Below are 26,703 nucleotides of genomic sequence, written 5' to 3'. Positions count from 1 at the left end.
AGATACCTGCCATGCTATGCCTGAACAGTACACATGGAGCCATGTGAGAGACCTCAGTGTAGGAAACGCAGCCCTGTTGGGTGCAAATATGCCGACAGAATCACCCAGAGAGACTGCTGGTCAGTAGTAAGAAGGATTACGCTTCCACCAGGATGAGCCAGTGGAAAAGGTGAAAATAATGGCAGAAGGGTCAGAGTCCCAACTGAGAATGCAGCTGACACAGTCCTGTTGGATTTACCACCACATCTGTCATAAAACGGTGCTTTTCGCAGCTGCTGCCAGCACATTGGATGTACCGCCACACCTGGAGCTACTTCTTTCCACTACTACTGCCACCACATGAATCACCATGATATGGAAAGCATCCACCACATGTTGACCCTCTTCATCCAAACGGAAGTACTGGATCTCATCTTGGTCAAATTCTGATTTGGGTCCAATTGGGAGATGGGAAAGGGCATCCATGTTTGTGTGTTACATGGTATTGCAGGAGTGAATTTCATGATGGTACCTGCTGAGAGCTGAGACCGTTTTCCTTGTGGGGCTGAGACTGTTTTCCTTGTTTATGAGATCGAGCCGGAGGGCGGTGGTGTTTGCTCTCTGCAGTTAATGCATGTACTACTTTGGTTAGATCAGATTCCTCTTCTGCGTCTGAAGTCGAAAATCCAACTGATGGTCCAGGAAACTTTTAAGGATTTGGCTAATTTTAAAACGCTCTCCAAAGTAGGGTCTTCAAACTGTAGAGCTTTCTGATGCACTTCCTTATCCAAAGGAACCTCCCCCTCCACCTCCCCAAATAATTGTGTCCTGATCATCACTTAATGATATGATTGATTATGTACAGGAGTCATGAAATGGCATTTCCGGTTGAGTCCCTCCAGTTCAGCTGCAAATGCGTATTATCATTGCTCAGGTTGTTTACAATTGTGACAAAACCCCACACAGGATGCAATGACACGGCAGTGGCGGTGAAAATAGGTACATAAATAACAAAGCACCCATTTCATCAAAGGCTTGATGTGCTGATTAAATAACACAGGTCAGTTTGCAGAAGTGCTGGTATGTACTAGGCAAGATCCCTGACAGGGAAAGGGATTTGATCATGACTGGATCCATTACATGGAATCTGGCAAAATGCTGTCAGAGGCATTTATGGCCTATCCTAACTCCTCCGCCGACTTGTTGTATGGGGTTCCAGCAGCAGATTTGCGGCCGGATGATGGGAAGGCATCACAGACGAGAAGGCCTCCTCACATTTCTACCCCTCTAACTGCAAGGCTTTCAGCCATTTCTGTCCCTCTAACTGCTATGGCAGAAATTGTTGGAGCATGACTTACATTGACACCCCTGTCAAAATAGCCTGGGGCACAGGGTCTATTGTTACAAAATGAACACGAAAAATGCCCACGATTGTCACCAATTATGTTGTAACTCACAACATAAAAATGCACTATCACTTCTAGAACAAGTATATTTTCTCATCATAAATACAAGATTGAACAAACAAGTACAATGTTCAGGGTGCCAAACAGTTCAATGACAAAGAGAACTGCATGCAGAGCCAGGTTGAACGAAAGCAAGTGCCAGATGGTTATCACCTACATAGACACACGTGACAGATTGCAATGAAGGTGCCTGCACAGCAGTTGCGTGTTGTCGCTCGACTGCAGTGTCTCCTCATAGCAGTCACTGTCAGAGACATTGGACAGTGTCCAATTTTGCCAAGGCTTTAAAGAGTCATAAAGCTGTTAAGACTCAAAGAAGCTCAGCAGAGTTTGTAACAGTTTCTGACTAGTTAAAGCCTCTCATGACGTCTCCAGCAGCGGAAGATGAAATGTTAGACAGAGAATTATGCCTTTGACAATGGCATTATGACCATAAATCAAATATCAGTAATATCACAAATACTGGCTGTAAAAGACTGCATTGTGAGACTGTTGCAGCAAGTTAGAGGCTAGTAAGTTCCTCGAACCTGGTTGCGTCCATATGGAGGCCACCTCAATTCAAGTAGCTATCGAAAAAACAAAACAGAAAACAACTGCAAAAATTCATACACCTAGGGGTTGCACTAATCTTATTAGTTCCTAGAAAACCACAGACAAACAGAGTTGAGCTTTAGCAGAACAAGTTACTTCATTTCAGTGGACTTCTTCATTGAAGTTATGTTGACAGAAAACAAAACTTTTTGTAAGTCAGATCCTTGGCTACAGATAAAATGCAATATATAGATGTGAATGAATACTATAAATTTTCTTCAGCTTGCAAGAGGTGTTTCAGATATCAAATCTAGCAAGGAAGGCCAAACATCCGGTGAATCATGTCTTGTCATCTATTCACAAAAGACCTAAGTGATTACTTGCAGAAGAGGGTCAAAGACCTACTGTCATTAATGCCCTTCACACATCCAGAGAATAGAGCATATTACCAGAACCTGTCACCATGTCACTCAGGAGACTGTGTAGAGTACTTACCAGACGAAACTGATGATGAGAAATGTTACAGCAGGAAAATTAGTTTATTTGAGTTTTAAATAAGAGTCATCTTTTTGTCCTATGGACTGATACAAACTGTGATGATTCCATAAGAACAATGCCTTTAAATGAATTGACATACAGCATTATCTAACATTGCTTCTCTTTTTATCTACATAGAGGGATATGATTGAAATTGAGTACACAAACAAATTTTAACAATACAGGTGCACTATGATATATGCCAGTATTTATTTATAAGTATTTCCAGATTCTTTTATTCCACATTTTTATTGCATTGCTTCACTCTACCCTGGTCTCTCTTTCTGCCTCACCAACATCCCTATTTTTGCTATACCACTTTGAGCAGCCCGTTTGACAAGTTTTCAAACACTGCTACAGCATCTGAATTATCTTTGTACCTTCTCATAATTTCCTTACACACACAATGTGGAATCACACCTTCTGCATTTCTTAATACTCTTTAACTGCCAACACTCTCTTCCCCATTGTGCATTCTATTTAGTACTTTTCAAACCTTTATTCCCCTATGTTACACAAGATCACATCAACAATATTATGAAAGGGATAGATTGCTATTCACTGTAGAGATCACACGTTGAGTTGCAGACACATTGAGTTGCAGACACATTTATCTTTTGGTCAAAGCCTTCTTCAGAAATGAAACATACAAATGTACCCAAAAACAAGCACACCTCACATACAAATATGACAATTATTGCTAGCCAGAATGCAACTGCGTCCAACAGAAACAGCAATTTGGAGTGTGGTAGGGAGGCATGAGTGATAGCAGAGCACGAGTGGGGAGAGAGAAGAGAGCGCTGCCTGGCGGAGAATGCAGGAACTAGAAGCTGGCAGGACAAGGCTGTCGTGCAAAGCATCAGGTGGCTGGCAGAAAGTGGGAGAGGGAGAAGGAAAGGAGCAGGGAAGAGAAACAGACTGGTGAGTATTTTGGTGCACAATGATGGTGAGGGGAAGTGAACTGGGAGGAAGTGGTGTGACACAGGGGACTGAAACTGTTCAGTGGAGGCTTTGGGGACAGTAGGTTACTGTATGATGAGGCCATGATGATGTCAGGAGCACAAAATGTGTTGTAAAGATAACTCCCATCTGCACAGTTCAGAAAAGCTGCTGGAGGAGGGGATCCAGATGGCCAAGTTGTGAAGCAGCCATTGAAATAAAGTGTGTTATGTTCGGCTGCATGTTAAGCCACAGTGTCATCCAGTTTGCTCTTGGCCATTGTTAGATGGTGGCCACGCATCCTGGTAGACAGCTGATGGGCACTTACACCAATATGCAAAGCTGTGCAATCACTGCAGCAGAGCTGCATGCCAAAAATCATTCCCATTCAGCCTAGCCACATGGGACAGTATATTTCAGTGAAAAGAACTGTCTTGCTCAGTATGCTGAAGATCTTACAGAGGCCTTCACAGACAGGCACTAACCCCCCCACCCCCCGACCTAGTCAGCAAACAGATTATGTTAATGATGATGTTAATGTAACTATTCACTATCTTTCTGTAGTTATTCTTTTTCTTCCTAAAACAGTAAATGTAAATGTTCGCTTTTTCTGTTAATATCAAAGGACAATGACAATAAAAATAATGCTGTTTTGATTAACATAAAGATGATAGCTTTCATTACCATAACCATTGTTTAATGATTTGCTTCTAGGTGTTGAGTAGTAGTTTCCATTTTATAGAAGCACACCATTAATCAACCACAACCAGGAATCCTGAAAGATGTCTTTTTAAGTCTCAACTCTATGATTAATAGAAATAAAATACAACAAGATTAAGCAGCCTGGCTGCCCTCTAGTAATACATAATTGCTTTTATTTACATAAGACATTGTGCATTTTATACATACAAATAATACGAAAAATCTCATTTATACTATGGAAATGTCTCTACATATGCAGAGTATTTTAACTATGCAGCTTGAACTTCATCCTCATCAGCTGGATCTCAAGATTCATTACATTCAATTCAGATGGATCTATGTTCTACATGTGTTTTAACCATTTCACTCAGATACGCACATAGGTAAATATATGTGCATACTCAAAAAAACACAACACACACACACACACACACACACACACACACACACACACACACACACACACACAAGGAGAGGGAGATATGTGCTAAACAATTTACAGATTACATTTTCACTACAAAAGTCATAAAAAAGTTACAGAGATTACTACAGACAGATTACAAAGATTCACTTGGTAAGAGAAGAGTAACACCTCAGTTACATTATCATTTGTCTAACAGAGTCAAAATCTAGTTCATCTCCACAGTTTTGAAAATAAATTAGCAAATAAAGAAAATATATAGGATCTTGGTGACTGTGAGTTTACATATTTGACATACTTAAAAACAAATCATGTGGTACACAATGAACAGAACAAACGACATTCAATGGTAGTACACATTTTTAAGAATACTGGTGAGAAAGCAAAACATTGACACAGTAAAACATAGCACTGCTGAACATTTACATCCATCAGTCTTCAATAAAGTACGAATCGTGAAGAAGAAAGCAACAGAACAGTCACATTACAAAGGTAAAAAACAAATTAGGATTTTTCATACTAGCGTTCTCCTTTACTACTGTTAACATCCATCAGTCTTGAATAAAGCACAAACTGTGCAGAAGAAAGCAACGGAAGATTCACATTACAGAATCGAAAAACAAATTACCATTTTCCTTTACTACTGTTCAGTTCTGTTCTAATAATTCTGTTCTGTGACGATAATCGTAATGTTTGATAGCACACACTCATTTTAGTTTCAAATGTGATTAAATACAAAGCTTAAAAGGACCATCAAAGGCCAGTGATCTTGCACCTGTTGTTCTTTGTCTTTCTTTGCCTCACCAGTTAGTTGCAAATACACTTCAAATACACACACCCACAGACAATGAATAATGATTTATGATAAAGCATCTCTACACTATGCATATGACAGTATTTCAAAGAGTACACGACGTATTCATAATCCAATAAGAACTGAAGAAATTGACACAAATTAAGTTCTCAATTGCTGACAATAAAATAGACTGTCTACACAGCCTGCTGCTGCGGCCCAGGAGAAGGTGAGCCGACGGCCTGGGGGTGAACATTAGGCACAGCTGTTGCACTGGCATGTGGAGGGCCAGCTGTTGCCTGGGGTGAAGGTGGTGTTGGTGTTGTACTGGGTGTCACACCACCCTCACTGGGGTTTCCTCCAGGTGTGGCAGGGGGCGCTGCAGGGGAAGAGTGAACCTGCCCACCCCATCCTCCGCTAGGAACACCACTTTCAGCCGCAAGCCGTTGGTGTGCCTGTTGACGAGCACGGAATTCGGCAGCTTTCAATTGTTCCAGGTGGAACTGTTGCCGTTCCGTAATGAGCTGCTGTCGTTGATATTCTAAACCTTCTCTTTCCCTTTCCATTGTCGTCTCGAGCTCCTCGAAATGGCGCAGTTTGATTTCCAACTTCTTCATCTGAGTCTCCACGAGCAGCGCTACCAACGATTTGATCTTGCGTTCCTCGACAGCGGCCAAATGCTTAGCCTTGACCGCGGCAGCTGCCAGTGCCGCAGCTGCGGCAGCCTGCAGCTGGGCGTCCTTCACCAAACGATCGTGTTCCGTTTCTGTCGGTCTCGTCTCACCTTCACTTCCTTCTTTCTGCTCCCCTTCTTCTTTGATATCAGTTTTGTCATTGGACTTCTCCTCTTCAGTACTTTCCTTTCCATCCCTTTCGTCTGATTTCTTTTCAGTTTCAGTAGCTTCTGGCTTTTCAGACTCTTTCTTCTGTTTTCCTTCAGCATCACACGGTTTCTCCTCTGCTTCTTTATCATCATCTTTCTTTTCCTTCTCCACAACTTCATCTTCTTTTTCCGGAACAGTCCCAGCAATTCCACTCTGCAAAATAAATAAAACTTGCTTCATTTCAGAGTAAGTGCACTAAAAATGAGCAAAAAGTGAAACGTGATGTGCAGATTCATTTTTTGTGCTGCTTGTTATGAAACTGACCAAGAAGTTCTCGTGTCCCAAAATTAATGCAAAATCTAATACTAACTTTCAATTTCTAGTTCTTGCTTATCTCTGCATCACATGAAATTCCATACATTAAAAGTTTGTCATATGTTATAGTCATAAGCAAACTTATGTTTCCTGTGATCCATTATGAGTATTTCTCATACTTAAGATGCATAATACTAAACCAATTAGGGAAAAATTAAGCACAAATATAGTTCCACAAGCAGGATCAATAACAGGAATATGAAGGCTGAACATTAATGGTATGTAAAACCTTCTGCCATGCAACATATGCTGATGAACCAAAACATTATGAATATCTACTTAATAACATATTGGTCCACCTCTGGAGTGTAATACAGCAGCGATTCTCTGTGGTGCAGATTCAACAAATTCTTAGACAATTACGAGAGGTATGCGGCACCAGGTAGCTACGCACACGCCACACAATTCCTGAAAATTAGGAGTCGGTGGCTAGTGGACAATGATTTGGCACCCAATACAATCCCAAACCTGTACCTCTGGGTTCAGATCAGGTGAATATGGTGACCGAGACATCACCACGAGTTCACTATCATACTCTTCAAACCGCTATAGCATGGTTCTGGCCTTGTGAAATGGACAGTCAGCCTGCTGTAAGATACCATCAATTTATGGAAAGACACAATGCATGACAGTATGCAGGCAATCCACAATACTGTTCATACACACTAATAGCTGTCCTGGTGTCTTTGATTACTGAAACGGATCCCATGAAACTCCAAGTAATGTCCCCAATAATACAATATTGCCCCTACTGACCTGTGTACATGACTATGTGAATGTTTCCAATATACCTGACCACGGAACTAGTATAACGAGAAAGTTATCCATCTGATCACACAACATATTTTTACAGTTCCAGAGTCCAATCTCTACAATCCAGTGCAATCATAACTCACAATGTTGTTAGGCAAACATAGGAAAACATAGGGGTCGCCTTCTACTGAGCCCCAAGTTCAACAACATGCACTGAGCATGTGCTCCTAAACACTTTTACTCCATCATCAGAGCTGCCACAGATTGCTTCATGTCCTGTTTTATGGTGCGGGCAAGCCTCCAATCTTCACATTCTGTGATTAGGCAAAGATTTTGATAATCTTGTCACTTACTTCTGGTTTCAATATTCTTCAACCACTTTCCATAGTTGCTCAAAGCAATAGCACACAAACAGCTAACCAGCTTTATCACATCCAAGATGCTTGTTCCCAGGTGCCAGGACACAATCATCTGCTCTTTGTCATAGTTGCTATGTCAGTTTCCCCATATGCTGCCTAAATCATCACTAGAATGACTCCCCATATGTGTCTGCTTCCCCTATATGCTTTCTTACTGTATAGACTTTTCTTACAGTGTAATGTGCCCACAATGCCAACCATATAACATTCAGTCTCAGGGTGGACAGTGGTCTTGGTTTACATCGGCGTGTGTAGTAAAAATGCAGATCTACTGTTCTGGATCAGTAGTGCAACACAACACAATACAAAATGAGAATCAAAGTAACTAAAAAAACATTGAGAGTGTATTAACAAACCTGTGCTAATCCTGCAGAGGGATCAAATTTTCCTTCAGTGGATGAGGCTTCAACATTCTTGACATGAGCATCCATTAGAGCAGCAGGAACCTCATCCTGGAAACAGGAATGTCAGTTTCCATATGAAGTATCAGGAATACACTATTTAGTAACAATCATGTTTTGGAGTGGCAAGGGGGAAAAACAACAAAAAACCCTCACCTTGATACTTGCAAATTCTTCCATTGCTGCCTTTGCTGCAGATGCTGCAACCCTTGGATCAACTACAGAAGCTAAAAATGCTACTGTTGACATAATTGGATTACCAGCTTTGCTGAATGGAATTGGCTGATATGCTAATGGGCCCAATGCTCCACCACCTGTAACATTACATTTGTGATTAAGCAAATTTTAAATAGATAATTTTAAGAGTGGTTGCATAATAAAGAAACAACTAGTTTCTATTTACTTTCCTTTTTTTTATTACAACTGCTAGTTTAACAGTCAGAGGGTGACAGACGCATCTACACCATTTTAAATGCACTTAATATAAGCTCCATTTTTCCAAGGTTTGCACTCTAACGACAAACAGATCAAAGCACCAAATAATTCATAACAATTTGTACTATGTATAATTTCATTCTAAGGAAATATTTTATTTGTCTGATTTTCTTTGGGATCTTTGTTTCTGAAACTCACAGAACATGTTTGGATTTAGCATGGTTCTCACTGATAGCACACCTAGTTTTCTAACTATAAAGTAATTTCCAACTTTATCTGTTATGTAAGAAACTTTTACCTATTCAAGATTTTGCAATTGCTTAGGTCTTTCGGAAAATGGAGCCCAACACAATGGTGCATCTAATAACTTAGGGACTACCATCAGCTTGTGAAATATAATTTGCATTCTTATCCCCTTTGCTAAGGAGTGGCGATATATGATACAGTCTCCCAACCTCCACAAGTTATACTGCCGCAAACACTGCCAGTGGCATTGCTTTCTACCATAACAAGATACTTTAGGTCAAGCAGGATCAAAGCTTAGACTGCAATATACTATACAGCCTCGGGCTGTAAATTCGGTACGCTTATTCCAGCCAGATGGCATTTGGATGCCACAAGAGAGTCAGTCTTACTGTGACTATGGCAACACAACTGTTTATGAATTAGGCACTGGCTGTGGCTGGCCTTGTTCATGTATTCTGTTCTGTCACTTGACTATGGTTAGTGTTGACATACTCTTATCAGTGCCTCAAGAATATTCTGTCTTGTATTTAATAAATTGTGTTATACACACAACAATACAATCTGAATCTTTTTTCTTGCTTCCGTTTCATAAGGTATTGCAATAGTGTCACATTTCCTCTAATCTGATCTATTTGTCTTCCTTTTAAGCTTTATGTCACACCTAACACAATCGAAATGTTGCACTAGATCCAGTTTTATTTAGATGATATTTGATCAAAGAATATCATAACTTTAGTTTTATTTGCTGAAATTCTTAACTTATAATTTGAGATTATTCGACATTGTTTGTACAATTCCATTTGCAGTCTGTCTTTATTTTGATTCATTATTACTTATCTGTTTAAAAAAAGCATGCAAAAATTCGCCTGACACTTTCCAAAAAGGCAGTTTCCGTTCCTTCTAAACCAGGAAACTGATCTCTACCCCCTCCCAATAGTACACAAAACATGTCAGAAAATGGCTGCAGAAACAACGGAAAAAGCATGCCAATTTAAAAGAATACAAAATCTCCAAGACTGACAAAATTTTTCAAAAGCTCAAAATTTAATGTGGTCTTCAGTGTAAGATGCTTTTAATAGTTTCCACAACAAAATTCTGCTACAAAATCTAGCAAAAAATCGAAAGAGACCCTGGCCATGTATAAAGTAACCAGCAGCAGGACACAGCAATACCTTCAATGTGAGGCAGCAATGGTAATGTTACTGATAACAGTACCACTAAAGCAAAGTTAATAAATACCGTTTTCTGAAATTCCTTCACCAAAGAAGATGAAGTAAATATTCTAAAGATGAAGTAAATATTCCAGGATTCGAATCCAAATCTGCTGTCCAAATGAGTAACTTACAAGTACATATCTTTGGTGTAGCACAGCAACTCAAATCATTTAATACAGGCAAGTCTTCTGGTCCAGATTGTACACCATTTACATTCCTTTCAGACTATGCTGATATAATAGCTCTGTACTTAGCAATCATATATAAGTGCTCACTCAACAAAAGATCCATACCTAAAGGCTGGAAAGTTGCAACAGTCACGCCACTGCTCGCGAAAGGAAATAGGAGTAATCCACTAAATTACAGACCCATATAAATACATTAAATTAAAGCTCCTTCCACTGATGTGGATTTGCAATAGGATTTTGGACTATATACTGTTTCAAACATTATAAATTACCTTGAGGTAAATAATACACTAACACATAGTCATCACGGATTCAGAAAACACAGCTAGCTCTTTATTCTCATGAAGTAATGAGTGCTAACAACAGGGTATCTTAAACTGATTTCACATTTCTACATTTCCAGAGTCCTGAAGGCTTCTGATATCATTCTTCACAAGCAGCTTCTAACTAAACTGGGTGCCTATGGAGTATCATGTCAGTTGTGCGACTGGAGTCGTGATTTCTTGTCAGAAATGTCATGTTGTTGTTGTTGTTGTTGTTGTTGTTGTTGTTGTGGTCTTCAGTCCTGAGACTGGTTTGATGCAGCTCTCCATGCTACTCTATCCTGTGCAAGCTTCTTCATCTCCCAGTACCTACTGCCGCCTACATTCTTCTGAATCTGCTTAGTGTATTCATCTCTTTGTCTCCCTCTACGATTTTTACCCTCCACACTGCCCTCCAGTACTAAATTGGTGATCCCTTGATGCCTCAGATCATGTCCTACCAACCGATCCCTTCTTCTAGTCAAGTTGCGCCACAAACTCCTCTTCTCCCCAATTTTATTCAATACCTCCTCATTAGTTATGTAATCTACCCATCTAATCTTCAGCATTCTTCTGTAGCACCACATTTCAAAAGCTTCTATTCTCTTCTTGTCTAAACTATTTATCGTCCATATTTCACTTCCATACATGGCTACACTCCATACGAGGTGCATTCAAGTTCTAAGGCCTCCGATTTTTTTTTTCTAATTAACTACTGACCCGAAATCGATGAAACTGGCGTTACTTCTCGACGTAATCGCCCTGCAGGCGTACACATTTTTCACAATGCTGACGCCAAGATCACACAGAAAATGTTGTTGGGAAGGCAAACCAAAGACTGTTTTATTGGCAGAACACTGGGGAAGATGCTTACACTACACTTCTCCATCCTCTGCTACAGTTTTGCTGTGCAGTGTGGAAGCCTTACCAAACAGGATTGACGAAGTATATTGAAAAAGTTCAAAGATGGGCAACTCATCTTGTATTTTCATAAGATACGGGAGAGAGTCTTGGATGTGACAGGTGAGATGGTGTGGCAAGCATTAAAACAAAGACTTTTTCATTGCAGTGAGATCTTTTCATGTAATTTCAATCACCAACTCCCATCTCCAAATGCAAAAATATTTTGTTGATGTTCACCTACATAGGGAAAAATAATCATCATAATAAAATAATAGAATCAGATCTCACATGGAGAGATTCAAATGTTTGTTTTTCCTGCAGTTTGTATGAGGGTGAAATGATAGATAAATAGTGTGAAAATGATTTGATGATACCCACTGCCAGGCACTTAAATGTGAATTTTTGAGTAGCCATGCAGATGCAGATGTAGATACATCAGTACAAAGTAGTGTAATATTTCTAGTTTCCAATGTTCATATCTGGTGAAGCGTCCATGTTCTTACTAAATCATCGATACAGCTGTTACATAGCATTGTAGCTATACTACACACTACTGGTTCATGTACCTCCCACATAAAATTTTCTTTCAGCATCTACACCAATTTTGTGCTAATACTGATCCTCTCCCCTATCATGCACCAACAACTCTTAATACTGCCCCCAACAAATAATGCCACCTTTCCAACAAACCCAGTTTGGCCTCCGTGCAACTCCCACTCTGTCTCAACCAGAGCCATAATCATACTCTAACATATCACAACCCCAGAAAACATTCAAGTTTATACTTGCTGTAGAGATCTCACTCTGCTACAGACATATCTATATCTGTTCTAGTGAAAGGCCTAACCTTCAGTATCACAGCAAAACTTAATCACAGGCCCTAAAGACCAAATCTTACTTACTTACACACACACACACACACACACACACACACACACACAGAGAGAGAGAGAGAGAGAGAGAGAGAGAGAGAGACTCAACTGGGAATACCTATACCACAAAGTCCAAATACATACACAATAAAGTAAGAATCAGATGCTGGCCAAAACATTCCATCCTAAAATCCGAGAGAATCCATATACCCTCATCCAAAAGCAGCTTCTCTTGGTACTGCAGAAATTCTCCACTTGCAGCACCACCTTCAATTCTTACAATAAAATATCTCTGAAACCTCAAACCATAGTCCTACTTAAACCCAGGGCAGCCACGATATGAAGTCAGACTAAACTATTATCATGCCCCCTAGGGCAAAAACTCCACTAACATGGCATTTGACACTGTACAATTCTTCATTCTTGAACACATTAACATATAAAACTGTTCCTCGTGACTATGCCCTCCATCCAGACTGAGCTGCAAAAATTCTAATAGTGGCATGCTCTTTACAACTGTCTCCTATAGCAGACTGCAAAGCTCTAATTTGACATAACTCAGCTCTGGGAGACCTGCACCTCCAATCTACCATGCAGAGCTTCCCATAATGCATAAAAGGTACTATTCATTTTCCGATGTGTTTCAAATCTATTTCCCTCCCAGCCTCCTTGGATCTACTGATGTAACATCACCATCTCATTTACATAGGACCTTTAATCCCTTAAACACTGTCTACCCCTGTAACCAACTGAAAATCCCAAAAAAGTGCCACTTGTTCACTATCACACAAGTGAACTTCATCCTTAACCATAAGCTGCTCTTCTTTGATGGCAAATATGGGGGATCAACTAAGTGAACGTGTATAACCCTGTCTTATGGTAACCTTTAGCAGGTCGTATGGAAGAGGTACTGCTCAATTGTCAGAATCTGTGCCCCAACTTGGTGCAGATTTAATGATGATATATTTGCAGTATGGACTCACAGTAGTAAAGAACTCACTCAATTTCTGCAAAAGCTTCATTCATTTTCCCCACATGAAATTCATTTGACCTCTATCCAAAACCAAAGCTACCACCTCAGATATTGACTTCAATCTCATTGAGGCTCGCAACCAAACAGCCACCCATCAAACAAACCTATAGTGAACAATAATACCTTTACTGCAGCTATAACTTTTTCAGGCAAAGTCCTGAATTGTGATCATCTACTACCAAATTATGTAATATTCTCAGACCACCATCCATACTGCAAAGGTCTTTTACATTGCAACTATAAAATCTTACTCTCACACTCAACCCCTACCACAGACCAGTCCCTCTGCTTGCAAGAACAACAACATTAAAGGTAGTGCACATGTGAAACTACTGTTCTTTACCGGGTAACTGGTTCACTGCATGATTTTCTATAAATGGACACACTTAAATGTACAAAGAAGAATCAATTGTCTTGGTGCTTTCCAGTATCCAGCTACTGAGCATGCTCTGCAGCATAACTGCTTCACCACACAGGTAATTTGGAATTCTGGAGATGAAACTCTGCTCTCCAGCATATCCTCTCATCACTCCCCTTCTTGAACTTAACCTCTGATAACAGACCAGCCCTATGACAATTGTTAAAATGGTATTTATTATTTATTCAAAAAATTCAAATGGTTCAAATGGCTCTGAGCACTATGGGACTCAACTGCTGAGGTCATTAGTCCCCTAGAACTTAGAACTAGTTAAACCTAACTAACCTAAGGACATCACAAACATCCATGCCCGAGGCAGGATTCGAACCTGCGACCGTAGCGGTCTTGCGGTTCCAGACTGCAGCGCCTTTAACCGCACGGCCACTTCGGCCGGCCTTTTATTCATTTATTGTTATTTTTTCTCCTTCCCTCCATTACTCTCTCCCCTTTTCTTCCTCTTCACTTTTCCTTTCCCTTCTGCTCCTTAACTGCATATGTCTTCCCAAATTTTATTTTATTTTCCATTTACAATCCATCTTTAGTTCACATTCTGCCCCTACTAACCCGTCTCCGTGGCCAAAGTTGCTAACAAAAGCTTGTTAGGTGGCACTCAACCCAGGGGTGAGCCAGCGCAAACCCTGGTGGTGGACCAAGTTTTCACTGTCCATATTTGGCTGGCAAAGGGAGAGAGGTTGTGGTGTAAGGTTTGTGATCATCAGACTTTGTGTCAATGTCCTGGTTTAAATACCAAACCTCCCTGCAGTGTCTCCTGAAGTGATGGCATGTGATACTGCTGATGTTGATCTGTCTGTCGGATGGGGACATTAAGCTTGGCGGCCCCCTTGGAGCTGTTCGCAAGGAGTAGGCTATGTGCTGGCAGTGGGTTTCACCCTCTCCCTTCTCTCAACATCACCATACTACACACACACACACACACACACACACACACACACAGGCAATACATACATGCAGTATTACAAATAGTGTGTAAAGGAGTATATTGTTAATGAACAAACTCCACCCCTACTATAAAACATGAACTGACACCAACACAATGTTTCCTCATGATTTAGACATGATATCATCACAGATCACAGAATAAACAGATTGACCATCCTTATGGCGGTGCAGGCAACTGCACAAATAGTTTTTCTGTTGAACAACAGATGTCGCACACGACACTACATTGCTCATTGACCTGTTTTGATGGTGAAGTACGGTGTCCTGCCCGCTGAGTGCATTCAACCTGTAGCCAATTGCAGTTGAAGGTCGCAGATTAGCTTTCTTTATTCTATGGATGAAAATTATTTCTGCTGTAGGTATACTTCTTACAATTATATGCAGAATAAAGAGATTAAATGAATCCAAAGTGGCGGTTACAAACATTTCTCTCGATTTAGTTTTTGAATGCAGGCTGTACTGTCACAAAAGCTTTCGGATAAATTGTGTGATTTATGGAGTTGTGTAGTTTACAAACTCATTACCCTCCATGATCTGTTTTGTAGCTCTTTTGATTGGATTATGTGGTAAAAAACCTCCACATGTAGATACGGCACTAGAAACCTTTCTAATTTGCATTTAATCGGTTGATTTTCTGACTAATTAAACATATATTGCACCATTGCAAGTATACATAAACAGTACAGTCAGAAGATAAATGGTTTTGAGTTCTAAGTCCTGTAGAAAATTCAATTACAGTTGCCTCAGTAATGTGTTTCCTGCTTTGCTCTTTTCTGTTATTAATCACTTGCCAATACAATCATAGCTATTCTCTCTGATTCCTGTTTACCACACGTTAGTAACAATAACAATAAATTTCTCCAGATACAGGAGGTGATAATCTGTGAGCTGCAGTGCTACACAATAAGTGTCAATGACACAAGAACACAGACACCCACTACTGTTCTATTTACTGTTTTTATCTGACTGCTCCAGCCTGACGTTAAAATGATCACGGACAAAAAACACAGTGATTTCCCTGCACCAAACAGAAATGTAAATGATGAATAACAGGTGTAGAAGGCTCATTACAACCGATAATCAACTAAATGATTTCAGCACAGTTTCTGTAGTAAACACTGGGTATCATGTCCTGACTCTTTGGATATATGCCTCTACTTTCCATAATGGATATATAGGGGTTAGCTGAATTACAATAATATATTTTTTACACTGAGACATTAAACAAGCATAAGAAACAGTTTCGGTTTCCTTCGTCAGTATTTCTGTAGCCATTCTTACCCACAACCACATTTTGCATATGACTACAATTAGCTGTAACCGGATATCATTTTGTCTGTGGACTGAACAACTATATCTTCAAGAATGCTACTAAAAAAATAATTGTGAGACTGTAAACATCTTAAATATACTGTCAGTATGTCTACTTTTGTCACAAACATAGATTTAACACGTTACCTCCTTAGAGTTAAATGGGGGAGAGTGACAAAGGAAAGACAATGAAATAGATTAGTGCAGTGTACAGATTTTGTGTTTGTCACTTCAACACAATATAAACAAATGACACATTTTATGGTACTTACAGTTTTGAGAGAGTTTTATGAAACTTCTCTTTGAACATAGTTCTGAAACTGTAATATAATTTGTATTCAGCAACGTGATTTAAGATCCTCATTTGATGAAAATTTCTTCCCAGCAAGCCAAAGTATCAAATTAGGTAACAGGAAGAAGTGAATATGGTGAATGAGGAACCAGTTCAAAGCCAAATTCATGCACTTTCGCCATTGTTACCGCTGATGTGTGGGATGGTGCATTATTATGGTGAAGAGCATTTTTTTGTGTGACAATCTTTGTCTTTTCTCAGCCAACACAAGTTTCAAACAATCTGGGAATAAAGTATAATAGGGTCCAGTCATGGTTCTGCCTTTTTCCAAGTAACTGATGAGGGGATTATTCCTTGGGGGAGGGGTTGGGGAAAAAAAAAAAAAAAAAAAAAAGAATTAGTGGTCACATTACCAGCTGGCCGCCGTTTTGATTCGGTGTGTAATGATGGATCCAGGTTTCACCAACAGTCACAAATTGGTGCAAAAGTCTTAAAAATTATTATTAAACACTGTATTGTGCTGAAATGTGCCAGATGCACTTTTGGTCGACCATGAGCAATTGCAGCACCCATCTCACAAACAACTTCCTCATAGCCAATTCTCCGTGCAGGATATTATACACTTGCTCAACTGAGATGGCTAGTCACAGCACACTATCAAATTTTTGTTCTGCGGTTTTGCACATTACCATTTCACAGATTTTGTCAATGATTTCCCTTCTGGTGAACTCACTAAGACAGCCGGAGCGTGCTATGTCTTTGACGCTTGTCTGACCATGTTTAAATTCATTAATCCACAAGTAAATTGTCTTCAAGACAGTGCAGAACCTGCATAAACTTCATCCAATTCTGTTTTGATTTGTACAACTGTCCAACACATCTAATGAAACTGTATAATAACAACACAAAACTCTATTTTCTCAATTTTCTATCACAGTTGACATACTAATCAATTTTGACGATTGTCAATAATGAATTGTACGCTGTAAATTGTTGAAATTCTTTATACTATCCTTGGAATAATTAAGCTTACCACCCATGAAAGTGCAACAAAATGTTCCATTCTTTCACGGAAATTTATTAGACTTGTCAAACAACCCTCATAACAGTATCTCAGAAAAATGTGAAGTATATACTTATATTTCATTAATAACTTTGGTAGCTCAAGCAGCATTAGCTTCATACAAATAAACCTGTTACCAAGTATTTGCTAACAGAACTCTTTATTTTCAAGCTTTCGATTTCAATATCATTACATAATTTCTGCATTATATTTCAGTCCTTAAATTCTGACAATTTTGACTCTACTCCAAGGATATCTTAAGCCTGGTTAATACTAAGTGAACAAACACCAAGGCAAACTGCGTTCTCTCATGTGCAAACATTTGGCAGGAGTGAGAGGAGACATTCCAGTCATGTTTGGTCCATTGTTCACTCGTTATCCACAGCGCCTCTGACGTTTTTGAAAATGTTAAAAAGATTTATAATATCTTATTTTACATGACATTATTTCCTTTAGAAGTGAGAAACAAATCCTGTTTCTAATCTTGTTTTCCCTTTGCTTAGCTTTTCCACAACAAGAAACAACTTACTAGCGAATGCATAATCTCAATGTTTACAAGTGTTTGTGTGATGACATTCTCATTCTGTGTTCTCTTCCATTCACTACTGTGTTATGCATAGAGAAACAGACACCAAGTAATACGATAGAATGGCAGAGAGCACTAACGAACTGCTCACTTGGGCCTGGTTTCCACAGAGGGTGGTGTTAACAATGGTGGATGAGTGTGAAAAAACATTTGGTCGTGTTCAGTACACATTTGCTGTGTTTGCTCATGTTCACCTACTTGTCAGTCTTTTTTGCGAAATATCATCAAAGGAAGCTCGCGTCCTCTCCACTTAGGCGCTAGTGTCTTCTGCTCTTTTGTGTGCCAGCACCTTTATGGTGACCATTTGTAATTAATGCTCTGCTCTTACATTTCCTCCTCAAGCATATTGATGAACCAGAGAAAGGCATCAACTGACTTATATGCAAAGTTCTGGAGTAATGCTAAAGAAGGCTGGAGCTGCAATTCAGGTTTCAAGTGTATCTTGATACATTTCACGATTACATAAAAATTCAGACACCTACACACTTATTTTCTTACTTCTTTCTGTTTCCCTTTTCAAAACCAGTAGGCACAATGATCTTATTCAGTATCTAATATTTACAGAGTTGGCACAAGTTTCCCTGAGTGAAAGTCCCTGATATTTACCCAATTTCCAGATAATTTTTACTATTTTTCCCTGTCAAATTTTGACATCTCAAGGATAAGTTAAAACGTAATTTGAAAGTCTGTCTTTGCAGCTACGGTACAACAAACAATAGTGCAGACGAGGAAATATCTAACGAAAACTTGCAAGCAGACGATGTTTCCTGATATGAGCAAGAATATTATTTACTAATATCAGGATTTTTTGTAATGAACTATTTTTAGATGGAGAAAGCAAGCCAAATGGTATATGTTTTTCATTTAGACTACTGATGTTATTTTATTTCATTAAAAAAAACCTTTGGTGACAAAAATATGGATTCTCTTGGAGTCACAAGACAGATTTAAAATACCTTCAGTGATTTCAGAAATAACCACAGAAAAAAGTAGGCCTCTTGAAAGAAGGGTATAATGTGGGGAAGATTTGTGTAAACCTACACTGTAAGTGACTGCAATAAATGTTGGTTCTACTATGTTCATTACTGCCGGTTATTACCCACTGTGTTATATCTGTTATTTTACAAGTACTTTGTGATTTTTATTTTGAGAAATCTATGAGTACATAGTGTACAAACTGTCAGCGACTGACACAATTTTCTTCTTCTTATCGTCCATACTTTATAACATATAAACTACTTTTGAAGTTCAAAAATGTGCTTGAACGAATAAAGTGTCTATAAAATGCCACACTGTACAACATTCTTGTGATGAGGCAATCACAATTCCTGAAATTCATTACCCATGGTCTCTGGCATGCAGATGAGCACCACTATCCTGGATCCACGGATAAACCATAAAAACCTGCTGCTTTACGCCACACACTAATAGACCTGGCCAGCAAGGAGATTGGGGAGACTATATCCGACAAGCTAGACCTGCACATTAGTGGAAATCGAATGTCTTCAGATCAGCAGGCATGATCCATTACAGATACCCGCAGAAACAGCCTGCAGTTTTGGCCTGTTGTGGAAATCCACTCATGTGACCAGCTATTCATGAGCCAAAGACAACATGTTGATGACATGAGACCACAGTCATCAATCCATGCAACAAATAACTTGTTCAACTACTCTAAGAATCAATAGTAATGAGAACAGGTAGCAACTCACCATAAAGATGATTGTTGAGCTGCAAAGGGGCATGTAGGAAAGACAATTAACACTCTCACAACTTAATTTTCAGCCACAGCTTTTTTCAGAAAATGAGAGCACACACACATCCATACAATCACTCAGACACAACTCATGCACACATGACCGCCATCTCCGGCTGCTGCTTCTACAGTCTCTGAGAATCAGATCCAAACAAATCACTCCTCATGCCTATCTGCCTCTTGTCTGCTAGGCTAGTGGTAAAAAGTGGTGGTAGCACTGACCGCAAGCTCAGAGGATCGGTAGGAAGGAGAGAAGCAGTAGTAATGAGGGAGTAGGGAAGCAGTTCACGTACTCATCTGCATCTTGCCAACAATGACGCATGACACCTCAGTAAACAAACCATTTCATCTACTGAGACAAAAACAAGATTTTTCCAGTTTTAATTTCCCTGACGTGTTTGAAATTCCCTGATTTCCCTGATGAGTTTGAAATTCCCTGATTTCCAGAACCTGTGGCAACACTGACTTACATTGATGCTGTAACTAATGCTGTTATCATGTGAAACATACGTGAGGATTTAAAAAAGACCACGTGTGAGTAAGGCTCATGCACTGACAGTTCCATACAAACTTTATTATGTATATAGACAGTTCATCCATTCCAGGATTCAAGAATTGTGAACATTTTTGCCTGTTACTGAAATTAATACTGGCAAGATATTGGTCACAGGGATTCCAAGATTTTCAGCAGTATTTTAATTTCAATAATATAAATGTGACAAAGTCATGGAGGAGGCAGGCAACCATTAGTATAATAAGCAGTTCTCCATCAGGCTGACTAGGTCGCAATAGTAAAAGTCAAATATCAGGCAAGGAATTAATTTACTGATCATATGACACGTTTTAGAATTTATCCATCATCAGACATCCATGAATGATTATTGCACATTAGTCTGTGAATGTTTGTTTCGCACAGAACTTACAACACCTTAGCTACATGCAATAATCGCCTCTTGATGTCTCATGATGGATAAATTCCGAAACACTTCATATGAACAATAAAATCATTCGTTGCCTGATGTTTGACTTGAACCATTGCAACCCAGTCAGCCTGAAAGCAAAAGTAGTGATTGCTTTAGTTTCAAGTTTGAAGTCAGTTAACAAATGACAAAAGAAATATTTTTTGTGTGATGTAATTACAAATAATAATTTTGAGATTTTTTCTTTACTTTTACTGTGAAACCTTGCTTCTTGCCAAATTTCATGATTCTACGCCAACGGGAAGTACCCTGTAAGTTTTGATGAGTGACAAAAACCTTCGACAGCCTCAATCACATAAAATGTTTCTTTATTTAAGACAACCAATTCTGACAGACTTTGCTGTCATTTTCCAGTCTGTAACAAAGGGCATCTAAATGGAATGTCTCACATAACATGAGTTAAGATGTAATATTTGAGATAAAAGTTTTAGTTTGGCATTACAAAAACTGGAAGTTAAGAACTGTGCACTTACATACCTTAAAAATCTGTAGAAACTGTAAATAAGGAAATCTTTTATGCGATCTATGCTGTGGAGATTTTTTATTTTTTTTATTTTTAGTGAATAAAACCGATTGCTCTTTCAGTACTCTTAAAATAAGAAAATTCAATTTGATGAGCGAATTTGCGAATATCAAAATATGTGACCTAAATAGTCATATCTTTTGATTACGTTGATGAAGCAGCTCACCCTACAAGGATTCCATTTTACTAACTGAGGTATGGAACTCTAAAAGTATGCAGTGTTTAGTAGAATTGGTACACTATGCTGATCCTCTTATGTTCTCTCCTATGGAAATGCTTGTTGTTCCCTCCTGTGTAAATGCTTGTTCACAGGTCAAACAAACGGTGGTAATCACTGGCAAATAATCTGAATGCTCTTTCACCTGTGTTCACTTCAATTTGCTGCATAGTAAATGAGGTGTTATACTACTTTACTCACGTTCACTACCACTTGCTTTTGTATGACCAGGCTTTAGAATGTGGAAATGAAATCATATGATGATTTTTACTTAGCTGAGGACTACAGTCATTATATGCTTTTTAAATGAAATCATTGCTCCAATTAGACTGTAAGTTTTTACTGTTCGTTTATTTTACATTGCGATTTCACATGTGGACTTACTTTCATGTGCAAGGTCACAACTAAGTATTGCTCCGTAAATTGTGTTGTTAATGAAATATTATCACATTATGCCTTGCCCTTTTATACATGTTTGATAGGTTTCAGTTACCTTGCACTTGAAAATGGCTCTACACCCGAAATTGCAATAGTGAAATAAATAAATAAATAAACATAAAATGGCAACAATAATTTCATTTAAAAGTATCATGCGGCTTCTGTGGAAGAGCGCTGTCGCTGCACTGTACCAACATGTAAGTTTTAAAATTTGGACAGTATCGAGTGCTTGGGGCTCTTATTAGTTCTCACTAGAACGGATGGCAGAAAAGTAGAGTCCTATAGGTCACGGCTGTTGCCTGCTGCCAGCAGGGGCTGTGGGCTGTGATTCGCCCGCCTCTCAGCCTTGTTGCCATGTAGGTAGCATTAGCAGTGTGGTAGGTCAGAGCAGCTGAAAGCTCAGTGTTACCACGCTATATCGAGTGCTGACGTCTGATCTCATTGTCTTACTGTCTTTAGAAAGGTGCTTTGACGTGTGTTCAGTGGTGAATAACAATGCAGGAGCAACAGCCTACTTGTAGTACTTCTCCGGTCGGTGTGCATAAAGGGCGGAAAGACATTCGTAAGCAATTGAAAAGTATCATATCGAATGTACTCAAGTTTTTTACTGATCTGACCAACAATGAAGAAGCAGAGAATAACTTAAATTTTGCACAAATTCATAAACTTACTACTAAAGTGTGTGGTGTCTCCAAGTCAACTGTAAGCCGTATTAGCAAATCTGTCTCATTAGCAAAATCTCCAGACATGAATGAATGTTACGATTCTCCAAGAAAGGGATATGAAAAATGAACGGAAATCAACTGACTTTGACAATTTTAACAAAGAGCTCGTGTGTAGAACTGTACTTAGATATTACGACAGACGAGAGTATCCAATGGCTAAAAAAAGACAGGCTGACCTCAGTGGAAAAAATTAATTACTCGTGCTCAGAGGCCTCTGTTCTTTGTCTTCTCCGCTCCCTTGGTTTCCGATTCAAGAAGTGTAATGACGGACAGAAATTCTTAATGGGATACAGAGACATTGCGGCAGAAAGAGCGAAGTTTTTGCGTACAATGCACTTCTTGTATGCTGAAGACACCTGGCCCGTAGTGTACTTGGATGAAACTTGGTTTCACAGAACCACACCAGTAAGTATATATGGCAAGACTCCAAAGGAAACAGCAGTTTGAAAGTGCCTACCGGTTGAGGGGCTGATTAATCATCGTTCATGCTGGTTCATTAACCACAGGCTTCATGACATAGGCCAAACTTGTTTTTTGTGGTGGGAAAAGTTCTTGCCAAGCTGATTACCATTCGGAAATGAATGGAGAAGTTTTTAAGAACTGGTTTATTCAAATGTTGTCTGTGCTGGAAGAAGGGTCAATTATCATGATGGACAACGCCAGTTACCACTCCATTCATATCGAAAAGCTCCCACATTCAAATTGGAGCAAAGCAGATATTATGGAGGGGTTAAAGAGAAAGAATGTTTCATTATCAGTCAATGAAACAAAGGCTGAACACCTGTCTAAGGAAGAAATCATAGGTGCCAAAAAGACTTATGAATTAGATCAACTGGCAAACGAAATGGGACAGTAAGTGGTATGTCTACCACTGTATCACTGCCACTATAATCCCATTGTTGATATGGACCCAAGTAAAGCGAGAACTAGCGAAAAGAAATACTGCTTTCCAACTTGCTGATGTTGAGAAGCTAACACACGAAGCTCTTGATAATGTTATTCAGCAGGACTGGGAGAGGTGTGTAAAACACACAGAAGCATTGCAAGGAACTGATTTCTTGAACCAGGGCTTAAGAGCCACCATAGTGGAATCTGTGATGATGCACCTGGCAGAAACAAGTGACAGTGAATCTGAAGACACGGAGCCAGAAGATCCTTCAGTTTAGGTAAGCGCCGTCTCACAATTGGTGGCGATTAGTTTACTCGACAGTAACTGTCAATTAAAATAAGATTGTCAATTTTGCATTAATTAACAACAGTTTTTCCTAAAAACCTGTTTCAAATTTCTTTACATTCAGATATAATCTTACTGCATTCGGTTTACTTGTTCATTCAAAATTTAACTCCTTTTTTTCATAGGATGATTTATTGGCTGTTTCATAGTAAGGGTAATGCAGTTCAGAAAAAGACAAAACGTTGTGGTGCTTCTGTATCGACTGTAAATATAAACAGTGCAGTAACATCAGAACAGCCCCAGCACCTATTCTGATTCTCCAAGAAGAGCATAGAAATCTATGATATTTCACGACTTTTGCGAAAAGCTTGAACGTAGAATTCTATTACTTTAGTATGACAGAGAATAGACTTTTACGAAAAGCTTGAACGTAGAATTCTATTACTTTAGTATGACAGAGAATACTATCAGATGGCTAGAGAAATACAGGGTAACGTCTGTGAAAAAACTAATTATTCTGGCCAGTCACTTCTTTGTCTTCTCCGCCCACTTGGTTTTTAATTCAGAAACTGTAATGATGGACGAAATTTGTAACACAAGACAGGGGCACTGCAGTAGTAAGAACGAGGTTTTTGTGTACCAAGCACATATTGCATGCTGAGAATAATACACTTACAGAAAATTTACATAACAGTTGGGTTTCACAAAACCTTTCGAACAAATATTTTGCTCGACTTCAGTGAAAATATTGGCTTCAAAATAAGTACAATTACTTTTCCGTATCTTATACTGGCGTTCTGAGTGACGGATGCAATGACGAAGGATATGTATTAGCGGCCAGAAAAATATTTTCAGGGAGCAGGGAATATTCATGGTCATATTAAAGCGAGTAGTCAGAACAAAACTCTTGGCGACAGCCTACGATGACTCGCGCGCTGCTGTGCAAGGAATATCACGGAAGTAATTTGCCTCTGCACATGATATGATACAATAATAATGTCTGAAATGTAACCAAAAATAATTTTGTACTTTTCTTAACAACTTTCTCATGGGATGTTCCTTTGCAGTCCCACAAAACGAAAATTCATCAGCGACTAAATTTTCTTTACGCAGTCAGCACAGTTTCACACCTCTTATATTATTTTATTTTTTATCCTGTAAACTTTGAGGATGTTCCTGTTGTCCCCCCCCCCCCCCCAGTCCAATTACATTAGTGATTCTGTTACTATCACAGGTGGAAGTAAAAAATTATTTTCCTTCAAAATTTCTTGTAACATTTAGTTTCCATTTTTTTCCCTAGCAGCTCGTGAGAATTTTCTTTTGGGAAGTACTCCATATATTCTAGACTAAGAATAGAGTTGCCCAATATATTTTTTTAAATTTTTTATGAACATTTGAAATTATCACTATAAAAAAAAAACTGGCAATGCTGTAAGACGGTGAGATGACCTTGAAGCCCTATTTTCGTGGCAGTCACTATAGTAACTAGTACATTCATTCATCTGAATTCAAAATCCACTACCATAACCTTTCTTCATCTTTGATGGGAAATTTGAACATTTTTATTTCAGGTCTTGTCCGTCTGCTCCTTCCTCAGTTAATGTACTTGCACACACTCGGCAAAAAGACTCGATCCTATAGTGAAGCTATGTAAGAAACAGCTGTACTTCACAGCCACCAGCCAGTGGAAAGCAACTAGGGGCCGCTGGCAGCAGGGAAATGTCTCACAAATGTCACCGAAGGGAATGCTATCTAGTGGTTGATGCCACAAGTACGGGTGTGACGCTGTCAACACCAGGTGGCTGTTCCTTGACGAGGGTCGGCTGCCAAAGTAAGCGCTCGGTCAATCTGTTTTTTAAGTGATTTGGGATATCAGCATGGTGTTACAAGTGGCAACTGACTCTAAACAATAAAAAGTGATAGATCCCCCACACGAATACTCAAAAATTATTATGGTGAAGAGCATTTTTTTGTGTGACAATCTTTGTCTTTTCTCAGCCAACACAAGTTTCAAACAATCTGGGAATAAAGTATAATAGGGTCCAGTCATGGTTCTGCCTTTTTCCAAGTAACTGATGAGGGGATTATTCCTTGGGGGAGGGGTTGGGGAAAAAAAAAAAAAAAAAGAATTAGTGGTCACATTACCAGCTGGCCGCCGTTTTGATTCGGTGTGTAATGATGGATCCAGGTTTCACCAACAGTCACAAATTGGTGCAAAAGTCTTAAAAATTATTATTAAACACTGTATTGTGCTGAAATGTGCCAGATGCACTTTTGGTCGACCATGAGCAATTGCAGCACCCATCTCACAAACAACTTCCTCATAGCCAATTCTCCGTGCAGGATATTATACACTTGCTCAACTGAGATGGCTAGTCACAGCACACTATCAAATTTTTGTTCTGCGGTTTTGCACATTACCATTTCACAGATTTTGTCAATGATTTCCCTTCTGGTGAACTCACTAAGACAGCCGGAGCGTGCTATGTCTTTGACGCTTGTCTGACCATGTTTAAATTCATTAATCCACAAGTAAATTGTCTTCAAGACAGTGCAGAACCTGCATAAACTTCATCCAATTCTGTTTTGATTTGTACAACTGTCCAACACATCTAATGAAACTGTATAATAACAACACAAAACTCTATTTTCTCAATTTTCTATCACAGTTGACATACTAATCAATTTTGACGATTGTCAATAATGAATTGTACGCTGTAAATTGTTGAAATTCTTTATACTATCCTTGGAATAATTAAGCTTACCACCCATGAAAGTGCAACAAAATGTTCCATTCTTTCACGGAAATTTATTAGACTTGTCAAACAACCCTCATAACAGTATCTCAGAAAAATGTGAAGTATATACTTATATTTCATTAATAACTTTGGTAGCTCAAGCAGCATTAGCTTCATACAAATAAACCT

General features: G+C 39.0%; 1 protein-coding gene across 2 annotated transcripts in view; it reads right to left on the bottom strand.

Annotated features, from left to right (window-relative positions):
• Nucleotides 1–4,286: 4,286 nt before the first annotated feature.
• LOC126254880 (SWI/SNF complex subunit SMARCC2) overlaps nucleotides 4,287–26,703 on the bottom strand; it is a 90,709-nt gene continuing 68,292 nt past the window's right edge. For both annotated transcript variants that reach the window (XM_049955346.1, XM_049955347.1), the window contains exons 13-15: nucleotides 8,297–8,454; nucleotides 8,096–8,191; nucleotides 4,287–6,405 (exon numbers count right to left, since the gene is read on the bottom strand). In XM_049955346.1, coding sequence (XP_049811303.1) covers nucleotides 5,566–6,405; nucleotides 8,096–8,191; nucleotides 8,297–8,454 — 1,094 coding nt within the window. In that variant the 3' untranslated portion in view covers nucleotides 4,287–5,565. The remainder of the gene's footprint in view (nucleotides 6,406–8,095; nucleotides 8,192–8,296; nucleotides 8,455–26,703) is intronic.

This window comes from Schistocerca nitens, chromosome 1, assembly GCF_023898315.1.
Source record: "Schistocerca nitens isolate TAMUIC-IGC-003100 chromosome 1, iqSchNite1.1, whole genome shotgun sequence".
Classification (NCBI taxonomy): domain Eukaryota; kingdom Metazoa; phylum Arthropoda; class Insecta; order Orthoptera; family Acrididae; genus Schistocerca; species Schistocerca nitens.
The sequence above is the reverse complement of the archived record's forward strand: the minus strand, read 5'-3'. Positions and strand labels throughout refer to the sequence as shown.